This window comes from Sander lucioperca, chromosome 2 (assembly GCF_008315115.2).
Source record: "Sander lucioperca isolate FBNREF2018 chromosome 2, SLUC_FBN_1.2, whole genome shotgun sequence".
Taxonomy (NCBI): Eukaryota; Metazoa; Chordata; class Actinopteri; order Perciformes; family Percidae; genus Sander; species Sander lucioperca.
Window position 1 is genome coordinate 15,595,103 of NC_050174.1, and position 16,120 is coordinate 15,611,222.

A 16,120-nucleotide genomic window follows, 5' to 3' on the forward strand; every position below is an offset into this window, starting at 1 on the left:
CATCTGAGTAATTAAAATGCAAAGTAACAGCATATTCATACTAATTTGTTGTAACTTTACAGTTCTGTTAACTCATTTGTAGGGAAGTTAAAGCTGAGTCAGCAATGTGATGTAATTAGTGGGGGACTGAGAATGAGGAAGGTGAGAACACATTGTGTATCAACGAATTAACATAATATGTGATCAGACATTTAAAGAAAACAAAGCGACCATGTCATTTTCACAGCTATGTTTTTATTTGTCAAACCGAAAGAGCTTCTTTTTTTTTAAACATGTTTTTTAACTGTACACAGTTTCTCACTCTCCTCCACAGGCTTGAAGCTAACCAGCATTACAATAGGTACATTTTCTGGATAGTGATTGACACTCAGACTGAGGAGGTAAGAAATAATACGAGCGGACACAAAAATACAAAGACAGGATGAGTTTTCACTCTGCTCCCTTTTCGAACATGTGACATGAAGTTTTACAATGCACAAGACAATCGATGGCGAGTACAAAGTAAAAGCTATTAGATCTTTATGGTATGCAAGAACATAATGTGCCTGTGGACATCTGTGTTATACTGTACTGTTCAAACTCATACATCATGCAAACTTCCTCAAAGCTTTGTAGCAGGCCTGCTGACAGGAAGCTGACTACAAAGATCAATCAGAGCAGACGCTGGCCAATATATAGTTATTTGGCAATCAACAATTGAAGAGTGCACAAATAATCTGTTAATTTATCATGTGTCTATCAACCTAAGGAATGACAGTCACTGACACTGACACATATTGGTAATGTACAGCAAAGTCTTTCAGTGTAACTTACATTGAAGTACAGTAACACGATTAAACGTTTCCAAGATATCCTATTGTGATTTGGCAAACCAGAATAAAATGTGATATACTCAGTTCAAATTATCCAGATAACAATCAAAATATGTTTTTGTTAAGTTTTTACGGTTACTTGTCAACTACAACAACATCCATGTTGATGGCATGACAGCTAAAAATGCCCTGGCACGTGACATAAAGTAAGCATCAACATATTTGGACAGTGACAAATTTTCTTGGTGTTTTTTTCTTGCTATGCTTTTAGAATTAACCCTCATGTTGTCCTCAGGTCAAATTTGACCCGTTTTCAAAGTTTCTATATCATAAATATGTTTAATTTATAATTTTTTTTTTTTTTAACCAAATTGCCCCAAAATAACATGGATGGTTCCATAAGACGCTCTTCACAAAGGAAATTAAGGATCAGATCTCTATTTTCATAGGATTTGGGTGTTGTATTCAATTTCAAAGCATTATCCTGACTAAACTTTGACAGATCTGTGATTATCCATTACCTTCATTCCTCTGATCTTAACCATTAGTCCGAATCATTCATCATTTCTGCTTTTTTCTTACACAAAAATTAGAAAATTCCATATAAATGAGGTTTATTGAACATGAATTCCAAAAATAAGTGTAAAACTAGTGCACATAAATAGGTCTAGTGGTGAATATACTGGTGTATATGAAAAAAAGTGCCAGAAAAGGTTGGAAAAAAAAAAGCAAGCATAACGTGGGGAAAAAGCAACAAAAACATAAAAACAGTGTCTAAAAGAGTTTTAATTTTGACCCGGGAGGACAACACAAAGGTTAAGTCCAATGTGATGAAAATAAAATTGGCACTCTTTTATTTCCAATGTAGTCTATTTGGAGAGGTGGATGCATTAAATAAAAAAAGGTTTTGTGTTCTTTTTTTCAGGCTAGGCTGCAATCTCAGAACAAATACATTGTGTTCATATGAAATGATTGGATAGTTAAGTGACTGAAAGCTGGCAAGTCTTAATAAAACCCAGAGCATAAAAGTAGCTCTTTTAAGCTCTGATTCTAGCACTCAAGAGCTTTGGGAAAACTAGTCAAGAGTGGGAACCACTAGAGTAATCCAGGCCTATTTTTAAGCCATGTAGAATGGGGCTGTAAGTTTTGACACTGCTGCGATACCTCAGGTACTTGTTTACTTCCATTTATTTAACCAGCCAAGCATCACTGTTCATTTACTGAATGATGCAGCCAACAGCAGAATCCATACAGTGAAAACTGCTTAAATAGAATATCTTGACACATCTTCATCCCCTGTAACCTTAACGTGTCTATTTTTAGCTCCCTGAAACCATTTCAACATGCAGAGAGCTGCTGTCATGTCATGTAAAAATACCCACAAGCTCTTTCATATTTCATTACTATATCATTTCTTCTCCAGGATGAAAATAAAGATTAGACCCCCTGAAATAAAGAGGCTGTCCATATTTAAATTAAAGCTCTGTACTGTTACCATGGTTCATCATCATTGTAGGCTTGAGATAATGACATTGATTAATATATTATTAATATTGACATTTGCTCTCTTTTGAAAGAAGAAGAAGAAATTAATTAACAATTATCATTTATCATACTGTATCAAAGGGATTGATTAAAAAAAGACTGCATTCAATATTTGAATTATGCATACATGGACATGGTTTAAATAACTGCTCATACTCATTCATCATTTTCTTTAAATAATAATAAAGAAATCTTAAAATAAGTGGCCAAAATTGATACATTTGTGGGTCAAAATTATGAATGACATCTATCCTGAGCTTTGTAATTGATACAACTTAGATCTCCAAGACAACAGTGAGACATTAAACACAGAGTTTATGCATCGGACAGCTGAGACAAATAAATCTAAATAAATACAAAAAAGAACAAGCACAAACAATAATTCCAAATATCTTAGAAAAAGTGTAGCGATCATCAAATATTAGAGCATTGAGACAATTCAACTAGAGACGGTCTACAAGTTTCAGTGTCAGTACTGCAGTGCCACGTTTAACTGTAGTGCGTGTTTATTGTCTCACATATCAGTTATCTTCAGTAAGCTTTTGCAGTGTGTTGTAATGTTTCAGAACTACTTAAAAATGCACATAAAAATAGGTCCCTAAATCAAAGCCATTGCTCTCAGGGCTGGAGGTTTTAAATGATTTGTCATAATATACATTTATAATTCACGCACCATGCAATTTCTTAGTCTTTTACATATAATACAAGAGCATTAATAGTGTTTTGATTGATGTAGTAGTAATGCCAGTGCCCATTAGGGTAAAAGCATGGCTTGAGGAAGTGTTGTAATCAAAGTAAAAATATATTTGATAATGTGATAACGTGTGATCTCTACATGGTATTTTAGACAGTTTAATAGTTATGGTATGAAGTTGGTTAATTATGTCCAATGAAGCATGGCAGACAGATTTCACATCTTTGTTAAAAAGTGACACTGTACAATAGCTTCCATGGCAACAAGTTTAAACCACAGCGAGAACCCCTCTCCAACTCCACTACCAACCCCACCCCTCCCATATATATATATTACAGAAATACATTCCAAACAGGATGGTAAATCTTGAGAAGAATAAAAAGACAAAGATCACACTTTGAAGAAGGAACTAAAAGAAGAAACTGGATTAAGGGTAGGTTTTAAATCATTGTACAAAAAGAACAAACAGCAACCCACCACAACCAAACACGTATTATTGAAAAATCCGTTGGAAATTGATTTCTTTTTACAGGTTGCACAGTTTATTTTTGAAATACTGGGAGAGATACTCCAGTATGCCAAGGGATGGGGGACGATGGCAAGAAAGATGGACGAAAGGACTTTACTCTTCCTCTGTGCAGCCGAGTACTTCTGCACGCAAAGTGATCCTGCCGTACCATGACCAGGGAAGGATCCGGATGAGCCGAGCGTAGATGGGTGGATCTATCACATTCTTTCGGTGTGTGTCGTTGTCAAAGTTCCCTTGGAATACCTATAAAGACAGCAGCATGGAGGAGGATTATTATTTGTGCAACCAGGAACTATAGTCAAGTTATGGTCTGCTTGACACTGAAAAAGAAAACAATCTGAATTTTAATGGCGCTGCATTACTTAAGGGATTTAAAGAGTTGAAACATGGAAATCAAATGCTTTAGAAGTCAGCATGTTGTGGAAAAATATATTCAGTAAAAAAAACCACAGAAACCAAATCTAATGCCTTTTTACTGAGAGTCAGGTGCAGAACATCCCAGACCTTCCAAGCCACATGCCTGAACAGGTACTGAATGAAACGCAGCCAATCAGAGCTTCAATCCAAACACTTACCACATTTCACACTATTCTTCTGTTCTTTTATTTTATTGTACCACACATGTGAGCACATCAGCAGTTTCCCCCTGTAGAAAACTGTGTGTTGTTAGAGCAGCACAGCTGGAAGTCCCACCTCCACAATTAGTGCCAAACATCTACTGTTGTTTATCCTGCTTACTGAGTTGTGTTATTAACACGCACCTTATGCTTCTTGGTCTTGTTTTTCTTCAATTTTGTTGTACATTGTTTTGAATGTTTCACCTTGGCATTAAATAAAAGGCTTTGGTGGTTGCCAGAAATGTTGCTATGAAGGGAAAGCCGTGTTTCTCTAGTACTGGCTCTGTAAAACTCATAACATATTGTGCTACAGACTAATGCATCCTGGATCAACACACCTACACTTTCATTATGTAGGTTCTGGCATATCCTTCACTGAAGTTGAAAATCCAGTTGTATTTAATTTAAGATAAACATTCAAGTCGTTAAGAAAGAGATTTCAGTGTCTGACCCACATTTATATCAATTAAATGACATTTAAGAGCTTTGAGATACGTTTTGAAAGAACAGTTCAAAGGATAACTAGCTAGCAGATATAAACAAGCTACTTGTCATATTGTATTGGGACGTGTGCTACATTATATTGTTGATTGCTAGACGCTTTGTGTTGGTGTGTGCTTAATAGACAGTAGAATTAAGTATAATAGGAGGAAAATGTGTCTACATGGACTGCTTCATTGAAGGATATGATCATTTTAATTAAACAGACATTATTATGCCTGTGTAATTGGGATGTAATGGGACTCACTGTTGTGTGGAATGGAATATCAGTGGGCCAAATCTAAGCAGGTGCTGGCTGGAGACAGAGGTTGACCTTTTCAGTGTAAAGCTTCAAATAATTCTCTTTCAAACAATCACAGGAGCTGGTTTGGGTCTAGACAGTCAAAACATGAGCTTGAATTTTTCATTAAAAAAGTGCTAGAAACAATGGCCATGCACTAAAATCACATTAAGGATTTTGGAAAAATAGTTTAGTCTGTGAGGACAAAATGTTGACAGACTATATATCATAAAAAAGAAGGTCAAAGAAGAGATTTATTTTTTGCCATATATGATACTAAAAATAGATTTTGAGTGGAGTGCCACATTATACACTACCAACTGTAAGAAACCATTAAATAAACCTCCTAGGTAATCACAAATAAAATAATAGAAATAGACAAGAGGAAATGGTCAGACAAATGAAATGAATGCCTCGTTCACACCTATGGACTTCTGCAGGTGTTCTGTGTAGGTTAAAAAAGAAATTGCGCATGTCATTTTAAAAGTTACATGCACCAGTGCATGCATACAGAAAAAGGAATTTCGAGCCTCGTTAACTAGCACGGTTCACTGAATGACAAATGTAACAAAATCAAATGTAAAATGTGTGACTGTGAACTTGAAGTTGTAACTTTTTTATTTCTTAACTCTTGTATTAAAACTTTTCAATTAACTTTCCTAATATTTTTTAACCAATTTTAGTCTAATGTTGGTGCTCATGAAAACCTAAAACATTACAACTTGAAATTCCATTTCATGTTGAGCCTAATGCCACATTCATCACTCTAAAACCTTTTTTAAAATAATTCTCAATACAGCACACAGGCTGAACTAAATAAGATCTAAATAAGGATACAGTATTGCTCAGATTCTATAGAAGCTGTAGCATGAAACATATGGTTTACAGATACTGTAAAAGATTCTCTCATGGACCATTTAGTTATCCAGTAGCAGCTGGACATATAAGATATAATTGGCCCTGATCATTATGTGATGATGTGACAAGATATCCAACCTCTGCCTCCTCTGCATTGTAGATGTTTCCATTAATATGACTGATTTCCTGTAATTCTTTATTCTGTCGTTTTCGGTGCTTTGTGAGTTACTCTTACTGCAGACAAAAACTGAAATCATGTGACAGGTGTACTCTTTCATTACTGTCCTTATTTCATGAGTGCAGGGCACCTTTTCACCCTACATTCTTTCTTTCATTTTCCTCCATTGTTCAACCAAGAAGAGCTAGGAAGAACAATTTTTTTGTCATTTTCTTCTGTTATCTCAGTCGTTGTTAAGATTATGGTATGAGCCAGTCTCAGGTTTCTCCCGCTGAGTACCAGACTACTCAAAACATGCTATTGTTTACTCACTGCTAAAAAGCCTAACCCCCCCCATCTCTAAATTACAATGTATGTCTCAAAGTGTAGACACCGAAATCTGCAGTATGTATTAGAGCAGTATGGCTTCTCGTTTCATGGTTGATAGAGCAGCAGCAGCAGCAGTGTGTTCTGGCCCACATCTGTTTCAGCATGAATTTCCCAATTGCATAATTCTTACATATAATAATACTGTATTGTATAAACATTGAGTAAAGCCCGTCAGTTTTGATACCAAGCACAACATTTTAACAGTTTCTAAACCATTCTGTGTTGACATGTTCTTTTCACTTGTTATTGTATTTCAGAACTGCAACATTTGACGTCGGGAAGCGAGGAATGTGTCACTTTCAGGAGCGTTGCCACACCTGTAATGTGACAACAAGGGCATATTATAGTACAATATAAAAGGCAGGACAGGAAGGCCATGAAAGCAGCAGCTGATTGAAATATGACAAGAATCTCTCCTAGACTGTCTGGGGACCTGCACAGTGTCAGAGGCAGTGTCTGAAAAAAGAATCTGTCTGGAACAGGATATTTGAAGAATCACAACAACATGACAAATACTGTAATGCTAGGAAGAAAAAACAGAAAAGGGATGAGCAAGGTGACGGATGTATCCTCAACAGCAACATATTGGTAAACCAACTTCAAGTGTATAAAATAATTCAGGGGCGGAAAGAAAGTGAGAACAAAATACTGTATGTCATTTAGATTCACTACAACAGACATAGACAATTACACATATTTAAAGTAGAGATATTCTACTTTAAAGAATGGATGTAAGGCGCAGGGGAGGAGGGTCTGGCTAGTCCACACAGCATTCCGGGATGGGAGAAAAACGTGCTCTGACATTTCTTTAAACCAATCACAATCGTCTTGGGTGATGGTATCTCTGCAAAATAGCCTCGGGAAGGAACTTGTTTTGGTAGAACATATGTACGTTCAAATGTTGTTTTAGTCTGGCAACAGAAAACTCAGATTGGAAAGGATAGTGTAGCTAGCTGTCTGGATTTACCCTGCAGAGATCTGAGGAGCAGTTAACCATAGTCCTCATAAATCGACAAGAGTTTAAAATTCCAACACTAAGAAAGCAGTATGTGAGGGACATCAAGCCTAAAAAGAGAGACATCTGGGATATATATATATATATATATATATATATATATATATTTTTTTTTTAATTAAAGTTTATTGTCTAAATTACCAACATGTAGTCAAAACTGCTTCTGAATGCTTTCTGGACTAGGGTTTTCTGTGTTTGTACTGAAAATGTGCTAAACTAATGTATTTGCACACAATCAATATATTTATTGAATTATCTATAGTTAGTATGTATGAGTTAGAAAACTACAACACTCGTGTTTTTGTTTTGTCCTGTGAAACTTTAGTGACTGGGTATCCACATGCGTACTGGTTGAGTTAGTTCAAGAACAGAGACAGAACCTACAGAATGACTCATTTAAATGGTGACCTAACTGTACCAGAATCAAATTACTGTACATGAACTACTACATTCATTTGCATGAATGATGCAGCCGTTGTTGCTGAAGCCCAACCTGCTGTGCCTGACCTGTGACCAACCTGCCTGACAGTAGGAGAAGTATTGGTAGTATAGTAGACAGGGCTGGTTGAGAGTAAGTCTCACTTCATCGCCCCAAAGTATTAGTGCAAAGTAATATTGTAATTATTTTATCCAGAGACACAAACGTATAGGCCACATTTCTGTGTGTGTGTCTTCAGACTGACCCAGGAGCCACAACTTTGCTCCCAACTATTGATTTCCCAGGCTAGTAGAGTCACAGTACGCATTACTAAGGCAGGCCTTGTGTGCCCCCCATACTTCATTATTTAAACCTGCTGCACAGGTCAAGGAAACAGGACACTCAGATCTCGTTGCTCTCTGCCCTCATGTTGCCTTAGCCGGCCTGGGTGATACCAGGGAAGCTCAGCCACGTCTTCATTGAAAGGTCAAGAACGGCATGAAGCCTGGAAGAGGCAGTTACTTAACTGGAACTGAAATGCACAACTACTTCTCTTAAGAGGACCCAATATGTGATCTAGTTATGTGTTTTTCTAATCCTGAGGTGCATAAAACCTTGCAGCCAATATTTTCCATGACTGTAGGAAAAAGACAATCTGACTATTAGTGGTTAATCTTCAGGTGATCGTATCCACAGCTATCTACCATTCAGTTACCCTCCGACCTGGAGGGAATTGAAGGCTCTAATGGCTAATTAACTCTGTGTCAACTGAGTGAAACACTATTAAACATAAATCAATTACTTTTGTGCTTGATTGCCCCGCATCAACTGACTCTGTAAATATTGACACCCAGAAAGAGCAGTTGTGCAGGAGGCAGAGTAGTGACCCAGGTGTGGAAAGTGTGTACATGTGGGAATGCAGCCAAGCTGATATGTATAATTATGGAATGTATCCCGATTTAATTATGTATAAACAATGGACTCTGTTGTAACGTGTCTTAGTTACAAGTGCAATACACATGTATTTGGGATTTGGCTGTACAGAAAAGGCAAACAAGGCAATCTATGGATTTTGTAGAGGGATACTGTTGTGTGTGTGAGTGTGTGTGCCACTGTGCCCTGCTTTGACAACATCTGTATTCTGACAGAGCCTCCTCTCTCAATCTAGATCTAACTGCCTGTAGCCTCTGCCACACAGGAGCTGGAGGGGGGAGCTGAGAAGAATACTTACAAGCCTCTACCACTGTGCCTGAACCAGACACCCACCCACACCCACACCCACACCCACACACACACACACACACACACACGTGCACACACACACACACACACACACACACACACACACACACACACACACACACACACACACACACACACGCACACACCACAGTGTATCCCTGCCAAGTCGAGCATTGTGGTGTGGCAGGAGGAGCCTCAGGAGTCCAACAGCCAAATGTGTCCTCTAGCATTAATGGCTGCTTCAGCTGACTGAAGGGGGAAAACACCTTGAAGAATCATACATCTGAACAGCCCCCTGGCTGCGTCTAGGGACAAACTGATTGACATTCTCAGAAGCCTTGCTAAACACGACTGCCCTCTAATACAAAGTGCACACACTCCGATTGACTGCCTATCCATGGTTTTGCTCTGACTTACAGTATACAGCAATAACAATACAGGCTATAGATGGTTATAGGAATGGCTTCTATAGGAATGCTAATTTAAAGGTATTTTTACATCCATGTGTAGGTTGACGAAAGTGCTGCTCCCCATGGAGTTATTTCTGAAAATGAGATTTAAAAATAAAAAATAATAAACATAAAATGTTCCCGCCGTCACCAGTACTTTTCTCTCCTTTTCTTTGCTATCTGGGATGATGCTTGCCAGGCTTTCGGAAGTCATCCAGTGCTCAGTATTGAGATTGCTTGAGTGAAAATCATGCTGAGCATGCAGTGGCCCGATCCAAAGATCATCGTGGGTGTTGAAATTATAAACTCTCAAGCAGGAAATGTGAACTGCAGAGATGGAAAAATATTTCTGGTTATTGGCTGCTGCACTGGCTCTGCAACAAGGATGAGGGCATTGCAGTAAATGACATCTGGCTATTGAGGGGTGTTATTTGGCTTAACAAGGCGCTATTTGTCATATTTCAGGTTTAGGTCTACCACACTGAGCCAAACTAAATAAAAAGCCCTTCTTTAGGAAAATCTGATTTTGAAATGGCAGTTAAAGCTATCACACAAACTCTAGAATCAGTTTTTATGAGAAAGCCCAACATCATAGCGGATGCTTTTATGTTTACTGACTGCGGGGCATGGACTGCAGTTGAACTGTGAAATCAAGTATGACGGCAAATTAAAGACGAAAAGGATTTCAAGCCATTAGAAAACTATCAACAAATGCTTTCATATTGGATTATTCTTTTTAAATGTGTGAAATAAATTTGCATGAATAAATTAATGTGTGCCAATACTTATTAAAGATTGGATTTAGTGCTATCAAAAGCAATCTATCTTCAATGAATTAATCAAATACTATGCAAAATAAGGGTCTCAGGGCACTCAGATTTGAATTATCTGTGCAAACCTTTACACTTACAAAATATGCACAAAATAGAGATGCACCGATTACAATTTTCTAGGCGTGTGTGCGTCCTTGAGAACTGTAAGTTGTATAACTTATGTTGTCAGTTCATTGTTAGCTGGTGATTTTGTTGTTTGTATTCTTCACCTGCTAGCTAGGTTGCACGTGGCTGTTGATTTGATATAATGGTGGTTGTTGAACGCCCTTGCTCACGTTTGTATTTTATGTGCATTATTTACATGCTACAGTAGTTACACTGTATTAAGATAATGTAATTAATAGTGGGTTTATTGTTATTATTTGCTAGCCTATATATAATTCCTTTGCATTGTGTATGGTAGCCTTTATAATGTTATTTATTTACAGCATTTGACCGGCATAAAATCGGCATATGTCAGACTGACTGGCCGGTCGCTGGTCATGGCCGATTACGTGAAAATCGTCCAATTCCGGTCACCAGCCGGTCCATTGGTGCATCTCTAGCACAAAAACTATTTTTGTTCAAATGGAACACATTCTAAAAGTTTATTTCATGCATTTTTTATGATCTTAAACACTTTTAAATTATGTTCAGAGATTTAAATTACACTGCAGATTAGAACAGAACAGATTATACTGTATATTTATCATGATCTCAGTGTATAAAACTGTGAATGATTTCAAGCAAATCTATAGTATTTGCGTTGTGCAATAAGCATGGATGGATTCTATTGGATCTCAGTTTCATAACCATGGTCAACACTATTGACCACCAAACCATGAATAAGCAGAAGAAGTTGGGTTTATCGTTCAATAATAAGGCAAAAGAGAAAAGTAAACACTACCTCTCTTGCCACCAGTGCCTGAAAGACAAGGCGCTTCAGCTTTCGCAACACTGTGCCTGCAGCTCTCCTGATAGAGAGGCTGCTGCAGCCCTGTTCTGTCACTGTTGTCGTGGGCGATTGGAATGGACATGTACTCTGTTGAAGGGCCGTAAACAAGATTTTCAGCATAGCACTGGCCAGGCCAGGTTGACAGCAGTCTTATCTGATCCCAAACCAGAGAGAGGCAGTAGGACAGACTAGGCAAGCTCAGTTTGGGACACAGATAAGAAGATGTTAAAGGGAAGTGGAAAGGGAAAAAAGACAGGTCCTGGAATTGACACTTCCACACTTAATACTAAAAAAAAACGTTGCAGCTTTGTGTTTTTGTTTCTGCCTACTGTAGTTTCTGCATCAAGTTTCTGTCCTTCCTGTGCATTCTTCTGTTAACGCTCTCTACCCAGAATGCCCCTTGCCTTCCTGATGTGATATACAGTATAATTCAAAACGTTCAGTACTCAGTTCCCAAAGACGTATCTCTATGCTACAGTATCTTTCAGAATATTTGCTATGTGTACTGTACATGACAAGATGTGTTAATCTGTTTAACAGTACTGTCAGTTTATATGATGGCAGATATGGCTTAATACTGTGTGATTTGTTTGATTGTGGTTATTATGGGCTGTGAAAGCTTCTTACCTTGTCCTTCCCCTGTTTCTCATCTTGATATACATTCCACCGCTCACCATCATTACTGTACGCCAGTTTGTATGAGCCAACAAACTGGACATGGCCAAAGTCTTTAGCTCCTTGGGTGATGATACCTGTCACCTTAGTAGGCACAAGCAAGTCCACCTGAGAAAGGAAAGAAACAGAGAGAAAGATAGTAGAATGATACATGTCTCGAGAAACTTGGCCAGTGAAAAAGTTTTAGCGATGTTCAATTTTCACAATCTAGTCAGCATCTTTTTTTTCTTCTTTTGATGTCATCAGAGGATTTACTGTATAAAGACATTGGGTGCAAAAAGTCAGTTTCAATTATTCACAGAATATTGAACAACAAGGCTAAGTCCACAACCTCGCCTCAGCAAAACAGAAATCACACACCGCAGCAGCTTCTGAGACCCAGACTGCTCCATTTGGGTTAATTTTTAATAGGTTCTCATTTGTTGCAAACCATTTACAACGCAGGGATGCTAGGCAGTAAACATGCACACTGTTACTTACATTGACATTTCAGTATTTGATTATGCTTCATTATTTAGAAATGTACACAACATTGTTGGGTTGAGATACAAAACGTAGTTACTCTGAACCCCAAAATGCACAAAAAAAAGAATCAGTACATGGCTCACTCTGCTTCAGAGAAAATACTCTGCAATTCTGTCAAAAACAGGTCAGGTAAGATTTTTCCACCATGTTAATTATGTCAAATGAATAATGTATTTGAACAATCTGCCTACTAACATGAACAGTAAATTCCAGTGAAAAATACAGCTCATATTGTAATGGAACATAAAGGGTAGTATTATAAAACAAGTCACTCCCACTGAGCTTCCATAAGCATAAACCAGCGGGTGTTCTGTAATGTTACGAGTTCATTCCACATAATGGAAAAAGTGAAGAAACACTTTGACATCTCTGTAGTACATTATGCCAAATGTTACCAAAACTTTGATACTTCTAAATATCAAAACATTGAGAGTGTGAAATTTAAATAAAAAACTTTCCATGGGATTACTTTCTTTTAAAGAGCATGCTATTTTATGTAAAAAATTGGAAGCACTGTCTTCTGCATTTTCAACCCTTAAATGCCCTTAATAGCTTAAATGTTACTTATGACATGCATCTATGCAGCACCAATTCACAGTCAATACACTTAGCATTTTGCTGTCACATGAGAAGACATTCGGAAGCACAGAGCGAGCAAAAGTGAGAGAAACACACGCATGCAGATGTATTTCTTCTGCTGAATACACACAACATTGAGGTAACCATACATCACACTAATTGGCCTGGTCATAGGCCAACATATACTGTGTCACACAGCTCCGACAAAACAAAATAGGGCCGTGCCTTTGTAGATTAAACAAAAAAGCAAACAAACTGAATGCATGAGTTATGGCTCAGTTTCATTCTACTTCCCGGTCTCAACACATTGCAGAACACCACTGTGCATCTCAGCACATCGCACTGCACGTTTATTGCCTGCAATGTGTTACAAACCCTGAGCAGTGATGGAAATGAGCTCACTCAAGTTTACATCTCTCATGAGGTTTCAACACTGCTCGAGAGCTTCTCTTTCCTCCCAGCTATTCTGCACCCTGGGTATTAGAGGGGTCTTCTTAAATGCAGACCCCTGCTGTGTACATAAGCAGGCATAGACCTGGTTCCTGACATACATGTAGACAAAGCCATGACTTAGCGAGTACAAAGCAAACTCTTGGCTTTTTTTAAAAGCATCCAAGAGGATAACTCCCAGTTCTCCATGTGTGATATATTAAGCTTAATGAAAGTAGGACAAATGGCATTGCAGTTTGCATGCATAGGTAATGTTATACTTAACAATGCTGTGGTTACAGGTATGCTATTATGCAGATGCTGCACAGTACTGTACCCATGCACGTTTCTCCTTTAAATGGAAGCAGCCTCTGCGTTGGTTTTTGTGTAAAGTCGTGTTTATTTCGGTTTCTGAATGTGGCTATTTTTCTGTGATGTATATGAATACCTTTAAACAACAGCTCTGTAATGTCACAGCAATCTGCTGTATAAAGGGGGCCAGAAAGAAACAGTGGCAGGGGCTGCTTGGTTGATTTAGAGAGGCATAACACCTTGCATTGTAAGGCTTTGATTATGTTCCAGTTGCAGAACGTTGAGGTAATCTCGTTCTACCCAAGCAGTCAAGTCTGCCACAGAAACAAAGCCAGGCTTGAAGGGGAACCTGTAATTGCTGTCACAGGTAGCGGTCGAAAAATACAACCGCCCCTAGCGACGCCGGCTCTCAACACTTTGATGGCCCAAACTGAATTAGGGAGTGAGATAAGCTTGTTAAAGCAAGGCCTCTCCTACAGCCTTCTGTTCTTTCTTCCATCACACTCTCAACCCCATTCCTCTCCTCCAGGAGCTGTTAATCCAGACAAACTAGGAGTGTGTAAATTCTTTATAGCAAACTCTGAACGCTCATGGCATAGATGTTTCAAGGAAATTAAACGTGATAATCAATTTTGGGATTTTGCTTGCTGTGTCTGAGATTAAAAATGTTTTAATCTAAGCCTCCAGTTTTCCCAACAATACAGCTGCACATCGCAGGGGTCAGTTACTTATTTGCACTTCTCTTTGATGGCAACATGAGAAGGGGCAACACTTGTGCACTTCTGCCAGACAAATACTCATCTCCACTGCTCATTAAGAGTTGGCATGTAAATCTCGTGTCCCTATTTGAAGTGGCTTTGCCATTGCAGAAAAAAGACATTAATGCAGTGAGAGGCAGCTTCATAAGGAGCCGAACGAGGCCCAGCATCCTTTTTTTTTTATGAATTCAGCACTTGCATACATAGCATCCTGCTGACATTCTCCCTCCAGCTGCGCTAATTTAACTGTATGTGTTGAAGACTCATTTAATCTTCAAAGCCTGTGGGACATATAAATGTGTGTGTGATGCATACTTCTTGTATACTATCCCTGGTCACAGTGCAGAATTCAGAATTGCATGCACATAACTCACAGAGGAATGAGGGGGACAGTGCTATGGCCCATCAAGCCCACAACAGGGCAGCTATCATTAAAGCTTAAAGCTGGGGAGAGAGCTTGAAAAACGCTCTTCTCTCTAGAGGAAATCTTGAAAAACCTTTAGCAGGTCATTTTCCTTATCATATGCTGAAACACAACATGTTAAAAACCTTTGCAATGCAAACCTCATGTGATATTGCTTAACATGAAATACAAAAGAAGAGATCATGTTGACATCAACATTTTTAATAGAAAGTCTGCAGCAAAAACTGGTGGTGTTTAGTTTAAAATAAGTGGCGTATTTAGGTGATATGGTGGGTCTTATGAAAAATGCTATAGAGTTGCATTATAGGAAATGTAGGATCCAGTATTTCTGGAGCTTGACCCATACTGAAAGTCAAGATATTGTGGCCTCTTCTGCTTCAATTTTGATCTTTTTATTTTGTATTTATCCATCTCTTGTGAGTCCCTTTAACTTTATGGAAGTGCAATAATACATTTGAGAATAGGCTCATGTTTTTGCCTGCTGGTCCTCAGGGCTATGAGCAAGAATGTTCTCAATAGTTCTACCGAAACAGTTCCAGCTCCTGATGACCAAGATGGAAAACTATTAATGTAGGACACAGAGCACGATATATCATTCCTTGACAAGAATTTGCATAATAGAGCAGACACATTTGATGCAGTTCCTCCCCTATTTCTGAAAGCTTCATTACCAGCCACGTTCACCTTGTGAGTCTGTGGGTGTGTGTGGGTGTGTGTGCATGAGTGTGTCATTATAGCAAAATGTGGTCCTGGAGATACCTACTGTAGTAGGAACTACCACACAGGCAGTTTTGAATACTTTGCCAGGTGTTTATATTTCTGTCCGTCTGTCTGGGGACAGATTTTGTCAGTGTGATAGCATCACAACAGTGCAGGATACAGTCCCAAAACTTTACAGGTGTGTAGTTGAGATCAAAATGAAGGCTGAGTACAAAGATGGGTGTGGTCCGATCAAGGGCGCCTGAAGTAGGGGGTTAGGAAGTAGGGGATGTGCCATTGCATTATGTTTTTCACTGGATAGAAAATATTGGGATTCAAAGGTAGCCACATACAGTCAGTGTATTCTTTTTTTAAGATTCATAAATACTGTGGCGTACACATAGACCAGACACCACAACCCATGTCACTGGTTGACATGGAGGGA

At 38.4% G+C, this 16,120-nt stretch overlaps 1 protein-coding gene across 2 annotated transcripts in view; it reads right to left on the minus strand.

Moving 5' to 3' along the window:
* Positions 1–2,389: 2,389 nt before the first annotated feature.
* The window catches only part of LOC116056698 (EGF-like repeat and discoidin I-like domain-containing protein 3), a 118,580-nt gene continuing 104,849 nt past the window's right edge, over positions 2,390–16,120 (minus strand). For both annotated transcript variants that reach the window (XM_031308987.2, XM_031308986.2), the window contains exons 9-10: positions 11,902–12,057; positions 2,390–3,823 (exon numbers count right to left, since the gene is read on the minus strand). In XM_031308987.2, coding sequence (XP_031164847.1) covers positions 3,674–3,823; positions 11,902–12,057 — 306 coding nt within the window. In that variant the 3' untranslated portion in view covers positions 2,390–3,673. The remainder of the gene's footprint in view (positions 3,824–11,901; positions 12,058–16,120) is intronic.